Raw genomic sequence first — 22,001 nt, 5'->3', positions numbered from 1 at the left:
ATCTCGGTACAGTTCCGGCGTCGACCCCGTTCCCCAGCTCTGATAATATATTATGACTAAGATTCTTATTGCTCTTTGCACGAATACAATGTGCACTAGCGGCAATATCTAGATGAAGGATGTGGTTAATAAAAACACATCTATTGTCTCATATCGTGGTAATATATACTCATATTAAAACTCGACAACTACGATACGCAGTAGTAAGAGAGGAAATCATCCAAAGGGTTGAAAACCCCCAACACTAAAATTCCTTGAAAGAAGTCAGGCCCACACTGACGCACACTGGTGCATATTTTTCATACTTTATTCATACACAGTATCCGCCGTAGCACGGAGAACAGACGAACAACTAGACGAGTCGGCTGGGCCGAAGGTGGGCCAGCGAGAGACAAACGACAAAACACGGCCGTGCTTCTGACGGGAGGCGTCTTTACGATGCAAAACTTGCACATTGGGAATTGACGTGTACATGTGCAGCTAGCTTCAAAATGTTCAATTTGTACACGTCTGTTTTAGTAGACGCGAATGTTGTTTTGCTGGTAAATAATACAGATAAAGTGGCATTCACCAAAAAAATGCAATGCAATTTTTAACATTTAGAAGTTTGCATGCTTGCATCTTCGCTTAGACTTAAACTTGTGGTCTTGTATAAATTCCCAGTTAATTCCCATTATTTTCAAATAAAATAAATTCAATTTATGTGTATTGAACATAAAAGACTAAAGTTGGCTTCAGCTTTCCAGGGAGCAGGATGAATGGTATGACCTCAGACAAAATTAAATTAATTCTAATAATCCAGCTGCTCATTTTCCGTCTGGCCTGCTCCTCGCCGGTAAACGAAACAAAATACAAGCTACAAATAAAATAAAATACAACACAAAATCAATGAAAATAAAATAAATATACATTTCAAACACCAAAACAAAACAAAGAAAAATGTTTAAAAAAACAAATAAATGAAAATAAAGTAAAATGAACCAAAACTAAAAAAAAAAAATAAATACTTATGATTACTTTCAAATAGCAAATTTATCGCCAGGCTCAAAGTTGGATGAATTTGCGTTCCTATTTAGGCCCTCAAAATGCAAATCATTATTAATCATTTCTACAGAAACAATAAGGACAAACAAAGAACATAAAACAAAATAAAATGAAATGAGTGAATAACATTTGCGTTCATTTGCCACAAATTTTCCGACCGTCCTGAACATTTGATAATGTGACGGCATCAGAATTCCTTCCAGACAGATTCTCAATGTGAGACACGTCAGCACCCTCATTTTGGTCCGCCTGAAAGCTGAAAAAATCGGATGCGAGTCAATTCAGGCGAAATTTGGCAGCCCAACGTTGAACTTCCGTAGACTAAAAAGCTCGACCGGACAGAATTTACCGGAAGCGACACGACTCCTATTTGGCAAGCCGACAGAAGCGATTGGATCAAAGTTAGGATTTTTTTTTTTTTTTTTAGGGCTACATGACAGCGAGACGGAGCAGACAACGAAAGCGATTACTGTCAATCATGCAGAGGTTCTCGTTCATGCTTCGAACACGCCTCATGTCACACGCATGCACACCCCCCAAAGAAGTCCTCCATGCTTTTGACCGTAAAAAACTCCCCGGCGACTCAACGGGGTACGTGAGCGCCCTCTAGAGGGACGCCGAACAATCACTGACAAAGCATAGTTCAGAACGATTCGCTTACTTTGGTACTCTTTTTACGTTCTCGTTTATGTGCCTTGAGATACGAGTTCCGTTCAGTCCGCGACCATGCTCAGAACTCAAAACACTTATCACAAATTATCCTTCCTCTTTGGATTGAATGGAGATGACATTAATTAAATGAATATTTGAAATATGTTTCTAACTAGGAAACTGGTACACTTTAATATTGTACTTTATAAAAAAAAAATAATTTATAAAATAATTTAATAAATATATGAATTCATTTTTTCTCCTTCTGGAGCTGTCATTGCATTCGAATGATGATTTTTTTCTTCTTCTATAAGCGACTCAGTAATCGGCATTTATATTAGCTGTTTTTTTGTTTTGTTTTGTTTTTGACGAAGCTCAAGAATACAAGCTTGTGAATAATGTAATATTGTCTGTCTACGTGTGTTGCATCGCCGTTTGTGTAAATAAAAAAAATCCATTCCTTGCTGCGACAGATGCTAATGTTAGCATTAAGCTAGCAGACTTAAAGGCAGTCGTGTGGTTGTTTTCAATATATAATGCGTCATTTCTTTTGTTTTCCGTTTTGTTTGACAGTAAAATATCGCACATCTGTGCTCCCAATTCCAAGCAAATAAAACAAAACAAAACAAAAATCGTACAAATGCTGGCTTGTATCTTGGAAATCTCCGTCACTTGTATCTCAAGGCACCACTGTCGAAAAGGCGCTTTATAGGACTTGTTTTTGATGTTGACAGTATTTTAACATTTCAGTCAGGATTGTTGGCTTTGTGTCAAAAGTTTGAGAAGCACTACTAAAAGGGAGGAAAGAGTTCAAACATGACTGCAAAGCCAAATCTCATTTTGGGAATGTCGGGGGGGAAAGGGGAGGCGGCGTTGGGGGCGGGGTTTGTTGGAAACATAAAAATCTTCCAAAAAGCACATTCAGTTCTTAGTATAAAATCTCTTTGTACGCGGAAACATATTTACAAAAGTGTTCAACGGGGAAGTCGGACGTACAACAAACACAACAAACTTAACGACGGTTTTGCCGAGCCCAACGTGACACGGAGCGGTACGGTATCTTTAAAGCACAAGAGTCGCAACGGAAGCATGCAACAGCTTTGTGCAAATGGAAATAACGTCTTGAAACTCGATAACGCTGTCGCCCGACGCTTGACGTGCTGCCGTCTACAAAGAGAACCAAAAAGTCTGCTCTGTTGGGAGGGGGTGTGGCGAGGCGGCGGGGGGTCGTGGTGGACTCAAGGAACACAAACTGCGACTGGTGGTAATATTCAACCGCTCGTACTTTGGCACCGGTGTGCACGTACTCGCGCTCTTGCGAAATCCCGAAAGCGGACATTGGCTATTCTTGTGCATTGCAGCTTGTCGCGGGAGACAGGAGAGCGAGGGGCGGGGCCGAGAAAGTCTGCAGATTAGGGAAGGTGGGGCCGAGGAGGTCGACACCCCCCCCCTCCCTCCCATGTGTGCTCCTCAGTCACATCTGCACACAGTTTACAGAAGTAATACCTAGATGTCTGAACTTTGCGGACGAAGGATTACGTGAGACGGTGGTTGGGGATTTTTTTGTATGTTTTTTGCGAGCCGGCCAGTCGGGGGCGCTCCTGAGCTCATACGACGCTGTGCAGCGACGGATGGATGAACTGCGGGTTGATGTAGGAGAAGCCGGCGAACTCGCTCTGGTCGATGTTGGCGATCATCATCTGGTCCGGCGGGGTCAGCATGGGTTGCGTGCGCGTGAAGAACTTGTCGAAGTTTTCCGCTCCTTTACCGCACTGCAACGAAATACATTGGCTGCAACGCCGACGACTGGCATGTTCAACGTTCCCCGAGCGGGTTTGATTCTTGTTGCTTCGTGGCAAGTAAACGTGACTATTGCGCAATCCCTACCACTTTGGGCTTGAACGGCGGTTGAATCTCCCGGTTGGCCAGCCGTTCCCAGTCGATGCGTCGGAAGAAGGCCTGCTCCCGGATGTCGCGCTCGCCCTCCAGCCCGCAGCCGAGGCGCTTCGAAGGATGTTTGGTCATCAGCTGCCACAAAAAACACACAAGATTTCCCAACAATGAGGAGTTTTGCTTTTTTTTTTTTTTTTTTTTCTCTTTTAATGAAAGCATGCCAACTGAAAGTGAAATATAACCGACAAAAGCATCAGAGCTGGGCGCTTGACCCTTAAAAATGCTCGATTGGCCGGGAAAAATGATTGTTGAGGTTGACCGTGATGTAATTCATCGCGATGTGCCGATGCAACGTACGCCTTTGCAGATGGACACGGCTTCTTTGGACATGGACTTGGGGTAGGACACGTTGTGCTCCATGATGGACTGGAAGAGCTCGTCCTCGTCCTCGCCGTCAAATGGCGGCTGCGGTGGAACAAATGCAAAGAGCAGAATCACATCAAGTTATTTTAATGTGACAAAAACAGAAAGAAATTCTGTTCCAAAAGGGATGCATCAGCAGTAGATTTTTCTATGTTGTTGAAAAGAACGACCACATTTTTTGGAGTGTTTCTGGAAACGTGTCTTTGAAGAAATAGGGTGTGATTTCAAAGTGAGCCACTAGGGGCAAAAAAAAAACAAAACACATTTTTGGAATTTTGTACCATGGACAAAAGTAGTCATAAAGGGACAGTTTTGTAATCCTGTTTCTTTCAACATTGTCATAAGTTCCATTCTGACATTTTAGCGTCTACTGCGGTTGCTCACCTGTCCTGCCAGCATCTCATACAGCAGAACGCCGTATGCCCACCAGTCCACTGACTTTCCATATGGCTGGTAGGCTATAATCTGGCAGAGAAAAGAAGACCAAGTGTTAAAAATAACACAAAGGAGGAGTTGAGTGAAAAAAAAAAAAAACGTCATCCAAACCCACCAAATCAGCCTCCCCATTAACTAGTGCCAGCTATTCACAGAGGCCGCAACAAAGGCGCTTCCTCCAATTTATGGTCGCGCGTGTCACTCCCACACACGCACTCGCGCCACAATAATCGGAGCGATGAACCGAAAAACAAAACTAAATTGCAGGAAAAAAAAAAAAAAAAACAGGAGGGGATCAATTTGTGCTGGCCCCTCAATTTACATTTACAAAGAAAAAAAGTACAAAAATAGACGACGCGGCGATTATGTCACAAAGGATAAATTGAAATCATTGTGGTGAGAGGCATAATGAAGTGATAACACGATGCGGTCATTCCTCACATTGTGGCCCAGGCGTCAAAACAGGAAGGTGAGGAGTTTGGGCCTTCAAATAATGAAAACGAGGACGTACTTGTCATTCTTCCAAAAACATTTTCATTGCCGTTCCAAGTTGATGTTTAGTATCAAGCTTATACACAAAACAAAAACAATTCTAACAATACTCCAAAGCATATATTCTTTACCCTCTGTAAAGAACAACTAATACGACTGCGGCTTACTGAGGATCACCGTCTCTGTCATGATTAGCTGTGTGTTATACTGCCCCCAGGTGGCCAAGAGGCCCACACCAGCAGCACAATGTGTATTGAAATGAAGCAAAAAATAAATGTTGCCGACTGTATTTCTTTTTTAGGACAACACTACAGAGTGTTATTTTTGGTCCTCGGAACACGTTTCAAAACATTATATTCAGCAAATGAAGTTGTTGGTGAGTGTTTCCTCACCTCTGGCGCGATGTAGTCGGGCGTGCCGCAGAAAGTGCGTGTGGACATGCCTTCATACATGTTCTCCTTGCACATGCCAAAGTCGGCGATCTTGATGTGGCCCTCCGAGTCCAGCATCACGTTGTCCAGCTTCAGATCCCTGCAATTCAACACAACAAGATTCAAGATGCCTCTTTCTGTATTCTCCCATCTTGTAAAAAGTTACAGGCGAAGATGAGGTGCGCTTTTTTTTGGGCAAAATGAGTTTGTACAAAGTTGTATTATTTGGACTGCTAAGAGCTGTGGAACAAATCATGTGATGTAAAATAATTATTTATTTGTGTGGGACCCCCCCAACCACTCCCTTAAATGCATAAATCCATAAATTGAATGAATAGCTCGATTTTCCTTTTTTTTTTTTTTAAAGGTCCAATATTATTTATGACTAAATGAATTTATTAGAAGCTGAACCAGGAGTGACACTATTCCTGAAGGGCTGTCTAAATCTACTATTTATTCGTTTTAAATTCCTTTTTGTGCCAGCAAAAATGCTTCAATAAGAAGCGTCGAGTAATGACAGTCAGCTGTGTGATAAACGAGAGAAGCGTAACTTTTTTTTGTTATCGTGCACGCGTTCGTGTTGCCTCGTATTTTGATTTGGAAATGAGTGCAAACTGAATTGCTTTGCGAGGAATTACTTCATTTGGATCGATGTTTTACGTACAGCACGATGGGACATTTTCTTGTGCGGCAACATGCGGAAGAGTTCTATGCACCCCCCCCTCTCCCTCAATAATAAATGGAGTAATCTTGATGGAAACTCAAAGAAGTTGCCATGTCAAAGAACTTATTTTGTTGAATTGCCGTTAATGGGAACAGCTGATCGAGCGGACAACACTGGATTGGTCTTGTTTTGGACATCGCATGGAGTGGACAAGCTAGCTAGCATGTAGCCGGCTAGCTACATGCTAACCAACGTCATCGCGGGACACGTGACAGCCAGCCAGCCAGGTAGGCTACTTTTACTTTTGTAGCGTTAAACAACTATTCATGTCAAAATAATTTGCCATTGCGTACACACATTTAGAGGGAAAAGAAATCTCGTGCATTGGTTCCAAATTTTATTGAATGCATTTTCCAGTCTGTGTATTTGTGTATATGAAGCTGTCTATTGAAATTTCTGATTGAGTTTTTTGGTCATTCGTTCTAGGGTAAATTCAGGTATTGATTGATTTGTTTCGATGTTGATTAGCAGAAACAACCAAAACGCAATCTTCCACGAAACGCAAAAAAGTCATTTGTTTATGTTGCAAAGTACAAAAGAGTCTAAATAAAACAAAACATCTAAAGGTAACTATTCTGTAGTTCAAGCAGCTCATGCATCTACTATATGTTATTATTTTGGAAATCAAGCCCAAACCTGTGAATGAAGCAAAAAAAAAAAAAGATACAGTTTAAATTGTGATTAAAATTAAAATTACTATGCAGAAATAAGTTGAACAATTATGTGATTGTTTTTTAATGTTACGCTTCGGGAGCGTCAATGTTGGGTAGTGAACTTCTTGGTCAAATGTCAAAGTAGAACTTTTAAAAATCCAGAATGAGCCGAGTGATGATGGACAGATTTGGAAGAATTCAGTGCGCCCAAGTTCCAGCGAGGATGCCGAAAAGAATACATAAGTTGAGCTTGGTATGGATAAACCATCCCGGCTGGCTGGTCCTCTTAATCAACCATTGGCGAACCGTGCACTGATTGCAATCTTATTTCTTTTTTTACAAATGACAATGTGTGTGAAGTGCCACTCACCTGTAGATAATTCCCTTCCGGTGGAGGAAAAATAGTCCGACGGCAATCTCGGCTGCATAAAACCTGTTGAGAGGGGTAGAACAAAACAAACAAACAAAAAAGAATGAATAATAAACAAACAAGGACGAAATCATATTGCATCACAAAAAAACAACAAAAAAAACATACACAGCCTGCGGCTCCTTGAATTTGCCCATCCGCTGGATATGATACATAAGGTCACCTCCGTTGATGTACTCCATCACAAAGTAAAGGCGATCCTAAACACAAAGTAGACACCTGAATGACATTACTTTCATATCGTATCATTTGAATTCCGCAAAATATTCGGCCTACTAAGAACCAGCGTAAGTACCACAAAGATGTCTGCCATCTTGTGGTGAGTGATCATATTACAACTTGCAACTACAATTGACCCCTGCATATTTCCAGTTTGGCACGCAGAAATTCGTATGCCCCCCCACCCCTCAATGTTTTTTCATATTTTAGATTTTTTTTTTATGGCCCTTCCGGGATAACCGCCAACCCTTGTTTTTCATGGGGGAAAAAAATCAGCGTTTGTGAAGATTTTGAGTGGGTTTGTTGAAATTAAAAAGTAAAAAAAAAACACTGTTGTCTAAAAGGTGACCCTGCGTGGCTCATAATCTTGGACCCTCGCTTGGAATCTTAGTGACACATAACACCCAAAGTGTTCCACTTTGGACCCACCACGGTCTGAAAGCAGGAGTGGAGCTGCGTGAGGAACGGCGGTTTGTCCCTCTGCGCCAGCACCCGCTTCTCCACCATGGTGCACTCCACGTCGTCATCCTGGATGACCACGTCCTTCTTCAGAATCTTGATGGCGTACAGCTCCTCGGTGGCCTTCATCTCGGCCAGCATCACCTTGCCGAAGCTGCCTTTCCCCAGCAGGGCCAGGAAGTTGAAGTCGCTCAGTCGCAGACGCTCGCCGTTGCCCGAAGGTAGGCTGAAGCGCCGGTGGTCCGAAGGCGTGATGACTTTCTTCCCGTGGCCCATCTTGGCTTTCTGCGGCGTTGAAAAAGCACGTCATCGTCATCATCACCCGAACAATCCGCACTTGTGATGATTATGCAGTTTTCTGACGCACCAAAAATAGCCACGAGAATTGAGTAGGAATGAAATTCTACTGAAAAGTTACTAGTCAATAAATATCAGTAGCACAATACCCCCCCAAAAAAATCCATATTCCTATCATAGAAGTGCTTTATCAAATAAAGTCAAATTTATTGATTAGAACTAATAAGGACCTCAATGGTCATTTTTTTTTTTAAACAAGCCCACAGTTGACAAATATTGACATCCGCTGATATAAACCCCCCAAAATAAAAACCACCCAACAGCCAGGTAGAATTCTCACGTTTATTAAAAAAAACAAAAAAACAACTTTAAGCAATTCCCATGTTGTGCGTGTGTTTATAGAGCGGTCGCCCAATCCCCAACGATGAGATGACATTTTTTGTCATCAAAACCTTGCGGCGTTATGATGCCCGTCTCTTTGAACGCCGACGACGAAACAAGGCAATTAAGACCCTGTCGTCCGGCATCGCGGCCTCACCCGCTGCCTGCTTGCATCCAAATAAAAGGCAAGCAGCTGTTGCCGGGCCAACAATCTGAAATGTTGCCAATTAGCCTCCCACCATCAAAATAAAGCAACAATCTAAGCAGCGGCACATACAGTCTTGGCTAGGCCAATTAGCTGCTCGCTGATGTCGCCAACGAAACACCCGAGTGGTTGTCAGGAGAAAATTGGCCTTGTGATGGATGGAACGCATCTTGTTAACTGATCGTAACGCTTTGACAATTGTGCTTTTGCTTCTGTGATGCATCAATGAGCTGGTCCAAAGCGGATACGCTTACGAGTGGGAGTTTAATTTGTTCGTTCTCCGCTCAAGTGAACGGACATGCTAAGGGGAAAGAGCACGCTGCAATATTGTACTTTAGATGGCAAGAACGTAATAAAAGGAATGAATGTGAACGGTTTGCGCATCATGAGTTCATGCTGTCATTTTGCGCCTACTGGCGTGCGCACCTTGGCCACCAGGGGGCACTACAATACACGTATTGTTCACAGTAGGAGACTCAGTAAGTTGCAGTAATAGTCGTTGTACTTTGAGGATAAAGAATATTTGCTTGTGCTTATTAATTTGTTAGTCCACCACAGTGTCGATGCTCGTTTTGTTAGCCTATTTCTGACATTCTACATTTTGTTAGCATTAAACTAGCATACCTTTTGTAATTTAAAAAAATATATAAATTCAACTGGGAATGGCAATAACTAGCTTGAAAAAAAATCTTTGCTTGCAGCTGAAAACAAAAAAAATGTATTGTGAAAGCTCGTTAATAGGGCCACTTGTGAGTTGAGGTTTCTCTTCCTACTAGCATTTTTTTTAATGTGACGATGATGAATATTGAGTAATTTAGTTTCAGCAACAGGTGGAATTTTTTTTCACAATGCGTGGCAAAATCTGTATTGCGCAAGCGTTTGAGGTCAAAAACCAAAAAAAAATGAAAACTTATCAAACAATTTGTGAAATCAAAAATATATACGTTGAGGGACACACAAAGCTAAATTTTCCCAATAAAATATTAAACGCAAATTTAAGCTGTTGCTCTTGTTGCATCTAGCAAAAAATAAATTTCTTCCAATTTCAGACATGACTCGTTTGACCTTTGAAGATGCTGATTTATTTATTAAAATAAAAAATTTGCGTGCATTGAACAAGTAATGTCGTCGTCGTTATTGGGGGGGGGGGGGGGGCACTGGTTAGTTACCGCCCGACGTTCAGGGTTGCTTTTCTTTTCTTGAATTCTGATATGAATGATCGTATTGACGGAGCGTCAAAGGCACGGCGGGAAAGAAATGCTGTCACATTTGACTGCGTCTTGACATCTCGCGCTAGTTGCCACGGCAACCGCGGCTGCGTTGTGTAAAAGGTGCGAGCCTTGTGAGGAGAGGCAAAAGGCAGGCCGGCTTATGAAAAGAAAGATGAAAAAAAAACAAAAAACAATAAGAGGCTGTGTGTTGAGACGGGCTAATATTTCCACTTGGAAAATATGCGAGATGAATTTAATAACGATGTCTACACGCTTGTGCAGCTCCATTACTTGCGGGTGATGACTTTGTGCGTTGAGTATCCACACTCAGTGGCCACAATAGAATTTGAGCCAGATTAAAAAATCTGCATTGCAAAAACAATATTGCTGATTTATAGTCTGTGGTGTTTATTGGTTGCTTTTTTTTTTCAATTTATAGTGTGGACTTTCTGAGTTGAAGTTGAGAAATTATATTGAGCATATACATATATATATATATATATATATATATATATATATATTAGGATTGTGCTCTATGTGAATATGCAAATAAAGCTCCCTTTGGCTGCCCTCACCTCGAACTTTTGTCGCAGCTCCAAATCCACGTCATCCACCTCCGGGATCGGTACGTTGTAGTACTCGCCCTCCTCTTGGTTCAACAACTTGTACCTTAGAGAGACACGTATATATATATATTTTTAACTATATATTTTTGTTTTCATACAAGGAGAGACCAATATTAAATTGAAAAAAAAAAAAAAAAACCCAGCCGCCAAAGTTATTTTGAAGATGCTCAATTTAAGCGTCGCAACACAACTGACCATCCGCACGTGTGCGCTTTCATCAGCTCGGACACCCCGAACGACATGGAGCCCATGAAGTCGTTCCTCGTGGTGCGGTCCCAGTCCCACACCTCGATGGACAGACGGCGGTCCTTGTCCGATACTTTCAGTTTACTGAATACACACACAGCGGTGATCAGGCAACATCTTTAAAATGTGACGTTTGTCTTCATATCAGCGTCTGCGTTAAAACGGAGAAATTAAAAAAAAAAAAAGTGTATATTCGCAAGACTCACAAGGTGAAGGATTCGTTCCAGCACGGATTCAGGGATGAACGGATGGTCCTGGTCTTCTGTTTAGTTTCGTTCTTTGGGTCGGGGATGAGCTTGAGTTTCACGTAAGGGTCCGACAAACCGTTTGGATCCATCGGGATCAGGTTCCGGGCTTCGCCCACTGCGGGGAGAGGAGATGAAAATAAGTTGCGCAGATGCTCGCTTCTTCCTTCAAAACGTTCCATTTGTGAAGCGGATGGCAGCGCTTCAGCGGGTCTTCACAAACTAACCTTGTGAGACACGATAACCGTTTTGGGATAAACTCCAGCTCAGCTAAATGAGATATAAGGGATGGATCGAAAAGTCAAGTCAGTTTGCAAAGATAAGTTGGAAGGAGTTGACGCGAACGGCATTGCATTATCAGTAGTAGCAGAAGCTGTTGGAGATGTAATAGCGCAAGAAACATTAGCGGTAGCACGAGTTGAAGCAGGAATAGTAGTGCCAGCAGAGCTGGGCACTTCAGCCTTTTTTGACGGTCAGTCCCCCGCCCTGTGGCCGCGATCGCTGTCCCGCTGTGGCCTCGACCCACCGGACTTATTCATAAAAATTGATGGCCCCAGATCCGGTTCCGGCCTCGACCCGGTTCCGCCAGCCGCCAGGTCACGGCACCCCGAGTGAATGCTGGGACGGGATTTTGAATTAAAAAAAAAAAAAAAAACACTTTTGAGAACAAGTCGAGCCAACAAGAAAACGGGTGACGTCACCGGTGCGACTCGGCCATTTTTGATCAGGAGATAACCCGAGGCAAAAAGTGTGACATTTGCCTGTGCGAGGACAGACAAATGGGAGAGGGAAGAGAGCTGTTACGTAGCAACAGCAATGGGATGGAAAAGGAGTGTGTGTGTGAGTGTGTGTGCGCGCGTGCGCGCATACGTACGCGTACGTGTGTGTGGCGTGCGTGCGTGTGTGGTTGGGGGCGAGAGCTTGCCACTTTCACCATGGCGACAATATCTCTGTACAGTAAATGGCCAGACAGGCTCTCCTCTTTTGAGGTATGACAAAAGCATCAACAAATTGAATCTTTCACGAGGACGCACAAAGATGCGGCGTGTCATTGAAACATTCCTGGTTATCTTTTCTCTCTGTATTTGATTAGATTTTTTATTATTGATCAACTTTCTTTTTTGGAAGTTGTTTCGTTAACAACAACAAAGCACTGCTTCCGTCGTTCTAGTTTGGACAGCTGAGCTTCTATGGGGGGTCTTTTAATAATCAAACCAAAAAATTTTAATTAAATAAACGAGAAACAAAAACATGACAACTTCCTATGCAATGCCACTTCCAACCAACAGAGGGCAGTGTAGTCACTTTATGGAAAAAGAAACTGTCCACGTCACAAATGTTTACCTTTTTCCCCGCATGCATGTGATTGGAGCTCACAGTCGATTTGAGTTGCTACTTGATTTCAGAATGGTCGCGTCCCCACATTGCATCACTTTGACGACTCGAGCAAGTCACACGCACACACACGCACGGGCAAAAAAAAATAAAATAAAAATGAGGGCCTCTAATGTAATGAGACACGCACACACAAATGAACTGCGAGGAGGACATGAAAAAGCTCAGCAACCCACATCATTATCTCAGCCCTCCTCCCCTCGGGCTTTGCAGGCATCGCTCGCTTCCATGGCAACGCCAAAGCAACTTTTTGCAAACAAATGCACATAAATGCAAATGACAAGTGCAGGAAAACCAAAAGCGTGCAACTGGAGTTTATGCACAAGGCTTGATGTCCGGTTTAATATTCGCGTTTTGGTTCTTTCCTTGGCCTCAACTGGTAAGACAATTCAGCACAAGTATTGCCCCCCCCCTTTCTCCACACTACTAGTTCCACTTTTGACCTACTAGTATGACCTTAAGATAAATTATTAAGGATCGTGCATAAATGCTTTTTAAATGATTATTTCTGCAAATTGTAAGACACTAAAATTATGCAGCGTTGAAAGATCAACACTGCCTTTCGCATAAAACTGAATTTAAACCATTCCGTTAAAATATTGCATGTAGTTGTACCTAAATAAAGGTTTGACTTGTACTTAAGTTAAAAATAACTATCATACTGTACTAAGATATATACATAAAAAAATAACATTATGCACAGTTTAAACATTTAATTGAGGGATTCATTCACGTACCACTAGAGGGAGCCGGTGTCAATTGTAACTTATTGATGTCCTACTAGTATGCCAAAGCTGTTCGAAAAATGTGCACAGATGTCACATAAGGGAACAACACTGGGGTGCAACAATATTGATTATTATTTTTTTTTTAATAAAGCCAATGCCCATTATAATATTTGACAGAATAAAATTCCAGTAACCGATTAATGTAAAAAAAATTAAATAAATAAATAAAATAAAAAAAATATATTTTTGGGTCCGTTCACTCTGATAACAATAGATATGAATTCCAGGCACAACATTTGACCGTTTACAATGTCCTACATTAACTGTGGAACTTCCTGTAATACTGCATGTTGTTGAGGGTTAGTGTGATGATATGAAGAAAACGGAATAAGTTCTCAATGGCTTTTGATCGTCAAGCAACTTGTACTGTACATTTTAATCACACGCAACGCACACAATGAAAGTGTGATCAAGGACCATCTCGACTGTCTGTTGTTGCTTAGATACGAGAGGCTGCTTGCCGCGTGCATCCTTCCTTCTGCTCGCGCCGCGTGTGCGACTTGCCAACACAATGGCAGAATATGCGTGCATGCGCTTTCTTGCGTCCGCGCGCTTTTCAGGACTTGTTTGCACGTCGAGACAACGCGTAGACGTCAAAAGTTCCTGGGAAGAAAAAAGTACTCGCGTGCTCGTCAATGCTCAAATTTGATGTGAATGAGTTTGATTGATAAAAAAGTCAAAATGGTAAAAAAAAAAAACTTCAATACTCATGTTGCGCAATGGTTGACCAATGTGATATTTTTAAAATTGTATGATTTGAAATTTTGCAAAGGCTTTACTTTGAAATATGACAGCACATGGATGTTTTTTTTCTCCAATTTTTAAGGTTCCTCAGTGTTCCAAGGATTATTTATGACCATATATAATTGCTTGATTTTTATTTTTATTTTTATTTATTTGATATTTGTCCCCCAAACTTTTTTCCCATATTTTGGGTTTATAATTTTGATTATTATTATTATTATTATTATTATTATATTATTATTATTAGACAGCAACAATGTTATATATGTAATGCAACATAAAATCGAATTTTGTCGAGAGCCTCTGCATTTTTTATTCAGGTGGCTCTTCTCAGTTTTCTCATTGTATTGAAAAAATATTATTTAATATAATCCTACAAATAAATGATGCAAAATAATCAATAATAAAATCGAACATTCACAGTGTAAACTGTAAATAAGTGAAGAGGGTCCCACACATAATTAGAATAATTCTAATGACTGGAAGCTACGCCAAAGAGATGCTTGCACAACCCAGCTCAATGGTTGCTTCACATGAAAAAAAAATGAAAGCAACCAAATGTGATCCCCGGTTTGGGCGGCAGCGTGCGGCGCAGCAGCGGGCCGCCCGCATCGTCTCACGATAGGCTTTGAAATTCAAATGTGTTGTTGCGTAACAATGCCATGTGCGAGTTAAGAATGTCTGATAATCTGGGCAGTGAGAGGGGCGGGGGGGGGGGGGACGGGGGGTTAGGTCCTCCAAGGCCAAAATCTGAGCTGGATGCCTCCCTTGTGTGCGCTGCCAGAGATCCGAGCGAGCACGTCATACTGCACGCAGCCACGCGAGCACACACGCGTTCTGCCGTCTTTGATTGAGTGTGCTTGCGGTCGTTGTGAGGAGAGTGTCAAGTTCAGTTTGCGAAACTGATCTACATTTACAGCACGACTCAAGTTCTAATATTTCTCCCATTTGAGTACACTTATTTATTCCCAAATGTCCATTCTCTTCATTTTGGAGCATCTCTCTTGGCTGTGACTACCTTGGATTTGATTTATTTATTTATTAAATTTTTTTTTTGGATCCAATCCAAATTGTGTTACCATGTCAATGTAATCTGCCTTGGACCTTCACAATGAATTCTGTGGTCTGATGTAACTTCCACTTTATTTATTTTTTTTAACCAATCAGATTTTGGCCTTTGGCGACGTCAACATTTTCCCTCCTCTGATTGGTTGTTCAGAGCAAAACACACCTGTAGCAATCTGCGTCCATCAAATAATCGGCAAATTGTGTATTTTTGCACACTTTCGATGGGGTTTCTATACTTTTGTACAACTCGCCACTGCAGGATAGTGTCTGAGGATTCTTCCCCGCCTGTGCTTCGAACCTCAGGCGAGCATGTCAGCCATAGGAAGTCTCAACCTGAGTAAACCACTGTGTGCCTGAACTTCAGATGCCCTTTCACTGTGTGGACTGGAGGTGTGTGTGTGTGTGTGTGTGTGTGTGTGTGTGTGTACAGGCCTTTTCTTGACACTTCAAAATAAAACTTCTTCCAATGCCCTCGAGTTATTTATGTCACTTCTGCAAGGAGACGGGACAAAAAGGGGGGAAAGAAAAGTGGTGTTCTGGTAGGTTCGAGCAAGACCTTAGCTACCATGACAAAAGGCATTATGAGCTACATAATATATTGTCAGGAGTATTAGAACACCGACAGGAAGTAAAAATACGGCGTTTAGAGTGAGAACAGCTTCAGGGGAAAGCTTCTACAAGAACGGGTGTGCCCCAGGGTTCTATCTGAGGGCCCCTTGTCTTCTACATTTAAATTCATTCTTTTGGCCCTATCTCCATCAGATCAATGAACCCGTGAGAGTTGTCGCTTTTGTTGACTGGAAAGATTTAATCGAGTTCACGCTGAACGGAGCGCGAAGCACAAAGAAGCCCACCACTTGTCTGCAGGAGATGAAAACAAACAAACAACAAAAAAAAAAAGCAAGAAGCTCCCGCTGCACTGCCGTCGGTCATCAGAGCATTGAGCGTGGACACGAGAAAAGACAACAGACGCTTCCACTGCCTGCAGTTCACTTTTTAGACCCAATCTCAATCGTTGGAGTGTTTTCTCTTTCATTTTTTATTTTTTATTTTTATTTTGCCAAATTTAAAATCCAGTCTTCAAAAAAAAAAAAAAAGAGGCATCAAGCAGTTTATCAACACCTCCCACTTGGAACTTATGCTCAAACTAAACATAAAACGACAAGAATTCCATTTTCCACCGCCGCCGCCATCTGAATGCAATCATGTGTCGGTGTTGTTAGCATCGAATAGTAGAACGCAACCGGTGCTGCAACACATGTAGACCGACAATATAACTCTACTCCGAAGTTCTTGAGACGGTTACTTTTGAACTTTTCCCATACCTTTTACTGTTTTTTCTTATTTCAATCAATAAATCAGGGAGGGTGAATCCAAAATCTGACCATCCATTATTTGATGAAACCATTTAGACGGATCGATCACCCCGGTGTCTGCCTCTGTTGCGCTTTTACACTTCACACTCATTGATGTAAGACGGCGTGCAGGAAATACAATCCTCCCTCCTCGGGAGATGAACTTAACGCACACTCGTGTAAATGAAGTGTGAACTAATTCGAGAGTGTACACATAATGAGCGGCCGGCGTGAATACACTCCTCCTCCTTTTGCAGCTGCAAAAGATATTCCTGCATGAGTCAATCACACATTCGCTCGCTCACTCTCTGCTGTGTGTGTTTTTCCTGTTTGAGAATCACTCAGCACCGCATCAATCACTCTCGCCTCATTCCCCTCTTTGTGTGTGTGTTTACGCGTGTGTGTGTGTGTGTGTGAGTGTGTGTGACAGGCATACATAGGGGAGGAAGAGGTTCCACTAGTGACCCAGCTGTCACTTTCCTTTACCTCCCTAAGGGTTATTATTGCTGTGCTGTTCTCCAATCCAGGTGCTGCTTTTGAGTGACAGGCTGATTTGGGCGAAAAAACCCCAAAACAAAACACGTCCGACTTGGTAATACGCTGACATATTGAAGTTTGTGCAAGTAATCTTTTTTGTTGTCAATTAAATGATTAGGTTACACGCACAAATGCATATTGAGTGTACGTCCCGTCTATATGCATGCACATAATAAAGTGACTGTCCTTTTTTCTGATTGGCCGTCAAAAGGATTGGCCCCTCCCATTGGCCGTCGCCGTGTTCTCGTTGCTCAATGTTAAGAGCAGTTTAATTGGTCCCCACTAATGGGGAGCTGCTCTCTCGCCACTCTCCTTGCGTGAGTCAGGTGTATATGAAGACGGTAACCACGGAAACGGCGACTTCATCCCTTTGGGTTTAACTGTATTTACTGAAAAAAAAAGTGCTTTTAGGGGCACTGGATTTAGAAAAGAAAACAAGTCACAAGGTTTATTCATTTAATTTTTTTCAAGTTTGGCGGGCCAGATTAAAACGATTAACGGGCCGCATGTGGCCCCCGGGCCGTAGTTTGCCCACGCCTGCCCTAGCGTTTCATCAGAGCTGGGCACTTGAGCCTTTTTTTGCCGGTCAGTCCCCCGCCCTTTGGCCGCGAACTGGCTAGTCATTAATTTTTTTTTTTAAATTTCAACGTCAATTCTCGATAATGCGTCGCCTCAAAAGCACATTTCAAGCGAATAGTGGCTGCACCGACTCATGTTCAGAGACGACAACGAGCAGTAATTTTGCCCGTCACGGCCACGTGAAGTGGAATATCTAGGTCGAGGCAGCACATGCGCACCGAAAATGCATCATCGGTGTCCCCGAGTGAAAAGCGCATGAACACGCACATCCAAACAAACGGAAAAGTCTCCACTTAGCGTGAACGCCTCTCAAATCTTTCACATCATCTCGCAGTCGCAGCAAGGGCGCCGCTCGCACGCGTCACGCACACGCCGCCAATGCCGAGACCCACCTGTGACGTGCAGCCTGTCGCCGCTGACCTCGATCTTGAGGAAGAGGCGACCCCGGCGCTCGGTGTGGTCCGTCCCGCACAGGCTCGGCACGTTGACCACGCATTGCTTGTGCACGTTCATGTCGCAGGCTGGACGTGACGACATGTGAGGCAAAGAAGAGCCGGAAATGGTCAAAAACGGTCATGACGTTTTAAAAACAGGCAAATTTTGGGGGTTGATCTTTACCAGGTGGAGTCTGTATTATTATTTTTTTCAATGAAACACAGCACATAGCGTGCAAAAATTTAAAAATGTAACCAATCAGGTTGCGGTGTACCTAATGTTGTGGCCCGAAAGCGTTTTATCACAAATGTTCCGCTCTTTTCCACCAACCGCCAACTCCACCTTTCCTGCCTCCACTTGGCCGACCTGTGGAGGCAACGCGGTCGAGAAACTGGCAAAGGCCTCCCCCTCGTAACATTTTTGTTCCGCCCCATTCCCATTACCATCTGCGATCAGGCCTCCGAGCGGAGACCCGCAGATGGATGAAGTGAGGAAGAGGAGGAGAGAGTCAGAGTAGGTGATGGATGGCGATGACTTGGGAAGATGAGAGGCACGGCGTACCGAGAGGGAAGAAATGTGATGTGTGCGACTTGGATAGATGGATGAATCCTCTTCTGTTTTATATACAGTGAGGTTTGTTTTATAAAGGTGAAAAACGGTGACCACCAAAACGGATTAAAACACAACTTTTGAAACGCGTTGTCAATAGGGACGATACAAAGAAAATATACGGATGCCATACTCACTGTCACATTTCATGCCCTGATGGATGAGGCCGTACAGGAGTGAGCCGCAGTGGTCGCAGAAAGTGGGACTGCCGTACGAATGGATCTTGAACTTGTGCTTGCTTCGGGGGTCCTGGAAACACGACGGCGCGGTTAGCATGTTAGCGCTGAGACAACGTTTCCTAAATGTGACGCAGAAAATAATTTTTCATCATCTTTATTGATTTAATATTTATTTATCCAGTATTTATACCGTATTTTCCGGACTATAAGCCGCTACTTTTTTTCCCAAGATTTTGAACCATGCGGCTATTTCAACGGTGCGGCTTTTCTCCATCTCGTCATCCTGGAAGGCATCCCAGCACCCCCCCCCCAAAAAAAAAAAAAGCACAAATACGCGCGTGGCATGCCAGGCGATGGCGAATCGAGCAGCTGTCGACGTTGGCCGGCACATCTGGCGCAAAGAACTTTTTACACAAGCGACTGGGGATTGACACTCTGATAGGATTCCAGCAACCCAAATTCAAACGATGACACCGAACAGGAGAAAGCACGGGAACTGATTACCTCTGCCGAGCTGCAAAAAATTTCATCTGTTTGCTCGGGTTGAGCAAGGACGGAACGATTTAGGTGACGATAGGGATAATAATGATGAAAGTTTGCAGAATGCAAACGGTGTCCGGTGATGGTGACTGCGGGCGAGTCTACACATACTCGAACCACAAAAACATGGTGCGATTGTCAAAGAAGAGGAAATGGATGAGGATAAGTGGGAGCGCTTGGTTGTTTTCAGATGCTATTGTCGTATCATCTTGTGACGCGTATCGCTTATGCGCTGACTTCGCGGGGCCACCGTCACTGAATGCAAATCACACGAGGAGCTGAGAAAAAGCTGGCAAGAGCGTCGAAGCACAGGAAAAATGCATAATGTGGAGTTGTTATTTGGTGATTGGCAGGAAAATGACGGGTGCAGGAATATTCCAATTGGCATGAGGCCTTGCTATTTTTGTTCCTTGGCACCAGCCCACCTTGAGGGAGGAGGGGGGGCGGCGGGGGAACAGAAGGTGCTTTAATTTGTGCCTCTTCTGTCTTGGGGCCTCGTGGGTCTTCCTCTATTTTAGGCGTGTTAGCTATTCAACGTGGACAATTGTGAGGCTTGGCCATTTATCCTTAAAAAGTCTTGCTGAGGGACGGCAATAATCAAGACATGATCAGCCTGCCGTCGCTCTGCACTTGAAAATTTTTCCCACACTGTCTTTTGTGACAATGTGCAATTGTGCATCTTCGGTCACAGGTCATCTAAGCGGCTGCGGAAAATCCAAACAAGTCGGCAGGACCTTCGGGCTGCTCTTTCGTTTTAGCCAATGTAGATGTGCACAAAAATGGAAACGCACGTGCAAACCATTTCACCTCGTCTGACTCACGTTGTCTATTTGCCTCTGAAGATTTCTTTCCGCTGCCACTAAAAATATTTTTAAGGTACGCTGGTCACCTTTGATTGTAGGGCTGCGTAAAAGGAACACATAAAAAAAAAAACAAATCCAAATAGTCGGGTCTCCACAGTGCCTGCCCAAATGTGAAATGAAATAATCAAGTAAATCTCCTTAAATTTGCCCCGTTCTGAAAATATGTCTGTTCCGTGCTGTTGCGTAACATTGATGCTAATTTACATGATAAAAGCCCCCGCGCGGAGATTTTCTACCCATGACTTAATCTGCCGGGCTTGGCAAAGATCCAAAGGCACTTTTTAAGAGACGGTCAGACACGGAAGCGCGGCCGTGTCAAAATCAAAAAGGATAAGCAGAGCTGCACTGTTATTAGTGTAGTGTAGTACAACTTTTATTTTTTATTTTTTCCTAAAAAAAAATCATCTTAGTGGGGAAAAAAATAATAATAAAAAATATATATAAAAATAATATATAATTCTATATATATTTTTATTTTTTTATTTATTTATTTTATTTATTTATTTCTGCCAATGGAGATTTCTATTTACGACTGTGACTGTGATATGCCGGTCATAATCCTTGAAAATGAAGCAGAAGAGGAGTGGGACTGACAATGAGTCAAAAATGTGAATCACACGCTGCCATTGACGGGCTTTTGGGAGGATAATTTGCCAGTGATAGAATCAATGCTTCTCTTCTTCGCATAATCCACCGTATAATTTCTTGTAATTATGTTGTGATTTCAAATAATACGGCTGATTAAACTTGCTTTTGCTGTGAAGCAACAGACACACTCCAAAAGACATTTCGGAGCCTTTGTTTATGGCACGAATGTTTTCGAAATGTGCTAGGAAGCCGGAGTACCTAGCCAAAAATGCAAGCAGTCAATACATGAAAAGAGTTTCACGCGAGACCCAGATCCAAAGTGTCCCAAAGCGACTCAAGTGGACAATGGTTAAAAAAAAGTACAGTCAACAACTCGCACCAGGCGACTGATCATTGCAAGCAATCTTTTGATTTGCGCATACAGTTCACATACGATATTTATCTTTAATCAAACCATGAACGACATGGTGCGATTGTCAAGGAAGGAGCGGATCGCCCAGCCCAATGCAGCTGCAGTGTAATTATATTATAATACAAAGAATGGAGGAATAAAAAAAGAGAATTTCAGAAGCTCTTGGCTCCGTTCACTGACTGCACACCTGCATTTCGGCGACAGAGACTCCCCGCGCTTTGCTTTTCCACCACAGGTACATATCGCTGGCATCGGGCGGAATCCTCACCTCTCCAAAACCATCACCTTTCGGGAAACCAAACAAACGGCATGTTCGTTGAGCATCGTCAGCCATTTTCCAAAAAATATGAAATTGAACACATTCGGACATCGCGATCGTGAAGATATGCGCCATTAAAGCGTTTTGTCAGTGAATATGGGGGTGGGGCGTACACACAATCAGGGGGTTGAAGGCGGTCTCCAAGTGCCCACAACTTCACATCATCTGCAAGTGGAAATCTTGCAATTCCTTATAAACGTACTTAGCATGTGCCGATTTCCTGCATGGACTGCAGCAAGAGATTCTGTTATGCTTAATTTTAAGGGAATGAGAGGACCCGCGTCAATATGCCAAGAGTCAAAATGGCTGTGTTCACTCCCACAACGGCGCAGTTTGACTGCACTTGAAGCCAAACTTGTAAATAGGCCGCTTGGTGTGGACGAAGGCCAGACCTGAGAATTGAACTTAGAAGTGTGAAAGTTTAGTGTGAAACAACTTTCTTCCATCCATTTTAACTGGCAAGCGACTCACTGATGCGTCTCCCCCATGATTTCTCTTCCCCTCTCCCAAAATGAAACCCCGCGC

The 22,001-nt window shown here is 42.9% G+C and overlaps 1 protein-coding gene across 2 annotated transcripts in view; it reads right to left on the bottom strand.

Moving 5' to 3' along the window:
* Window positions 1–281: 281 nt before the first annotated feature.
* Window positions 282–22,001, bottom strand: part of prkcab (protein kinase C, alpha, b) — a 55,768-nt gene continuing 34,048 nt past the window's right edge. The window contains exons 3-16 of one of the 2 annotated variants that reach the window (XM_088316457.1): window positions 21,345–21,442; window positions 18,713–18,824; window positions 17,924–18,052; window positions 11,027–11,183; window positions 10,770–10,904; window positions 10,524–10,617; window positions 7,825–8,139; window positions 7,285–7,376; window positions 7,117–7,179; window positions 5,331–5,469; window positions 4,396–4,476; window positions 3,946–4,053; window positions 3,583–3,723; window positions 282–3,467 (exon numbers count right to left, since the gene is read on the bottom strand). In XM_088316457.1, the coding sequence (XP_088172583.1) occupies window positions 3,303–3,467; window positions 3,583–3,723; window positions 3,946–4,053; window positions 4,396–4,476; window positions 5,331–5,469; window positions 7,117–7,179; window positions 7,285–7,376; window positions 7,825–8,139; window positions 10,524–10,617; window positions 10,770–10,904; window positions 11,027–11,183; window positions 17,924–18,052; window positions 18,713–18,824; window positions 21,345–21,398 (1,785 nt within the window). In that variant the 5' untranslated portion in view covers window positions 21,399–21,442 and the 3' untranslated portion in view covers window positions 282–3,302. The remainder of the gene's footprint in view (window positions 3,468–3,582; window positions 3,724–3,945; window positions 4,054–4,395; window positions 4,477–5,330; window positions 5,470–7,116; window positions 7,180–7,284; window positions 7,377–7,824; window positions 8,140–10,523; window positions 10,618–10,769; window positions 10,905–11,026; window positions 11,184–17,923; window positions 18,053–18,712; window positions 18,825–21,344; window positions 21,443–22,001) is intronic. The other variant, XM_088316456.1, reaches the window with a different exon arrangement.

This window comes from Idiotropiscis lumnitzeri, chromosome 15 (genome assembly GCF_059441095.1).
Source record: "Idiotropiscis lumnitzeri isolate Australia: NSW breed Sydney's pygmy pipehorse chromosome 15, RoL_Ilum_1.0, whole genome shotgun sequence".
In the NCBI taxonomy this organism is placed as follows: Eukaryota; Metazoa; Chordata; class Actinopteri; order Syngnathiformes; family Syngnathidae; genus Idiotropiscis; species Idiotropiscis lumnitzeri.
The sequence above is the reverse complement of the archived record's forward strand: the minus strand, read 5'-3'. Positions and strand labels throughout refer to the sequence as shown.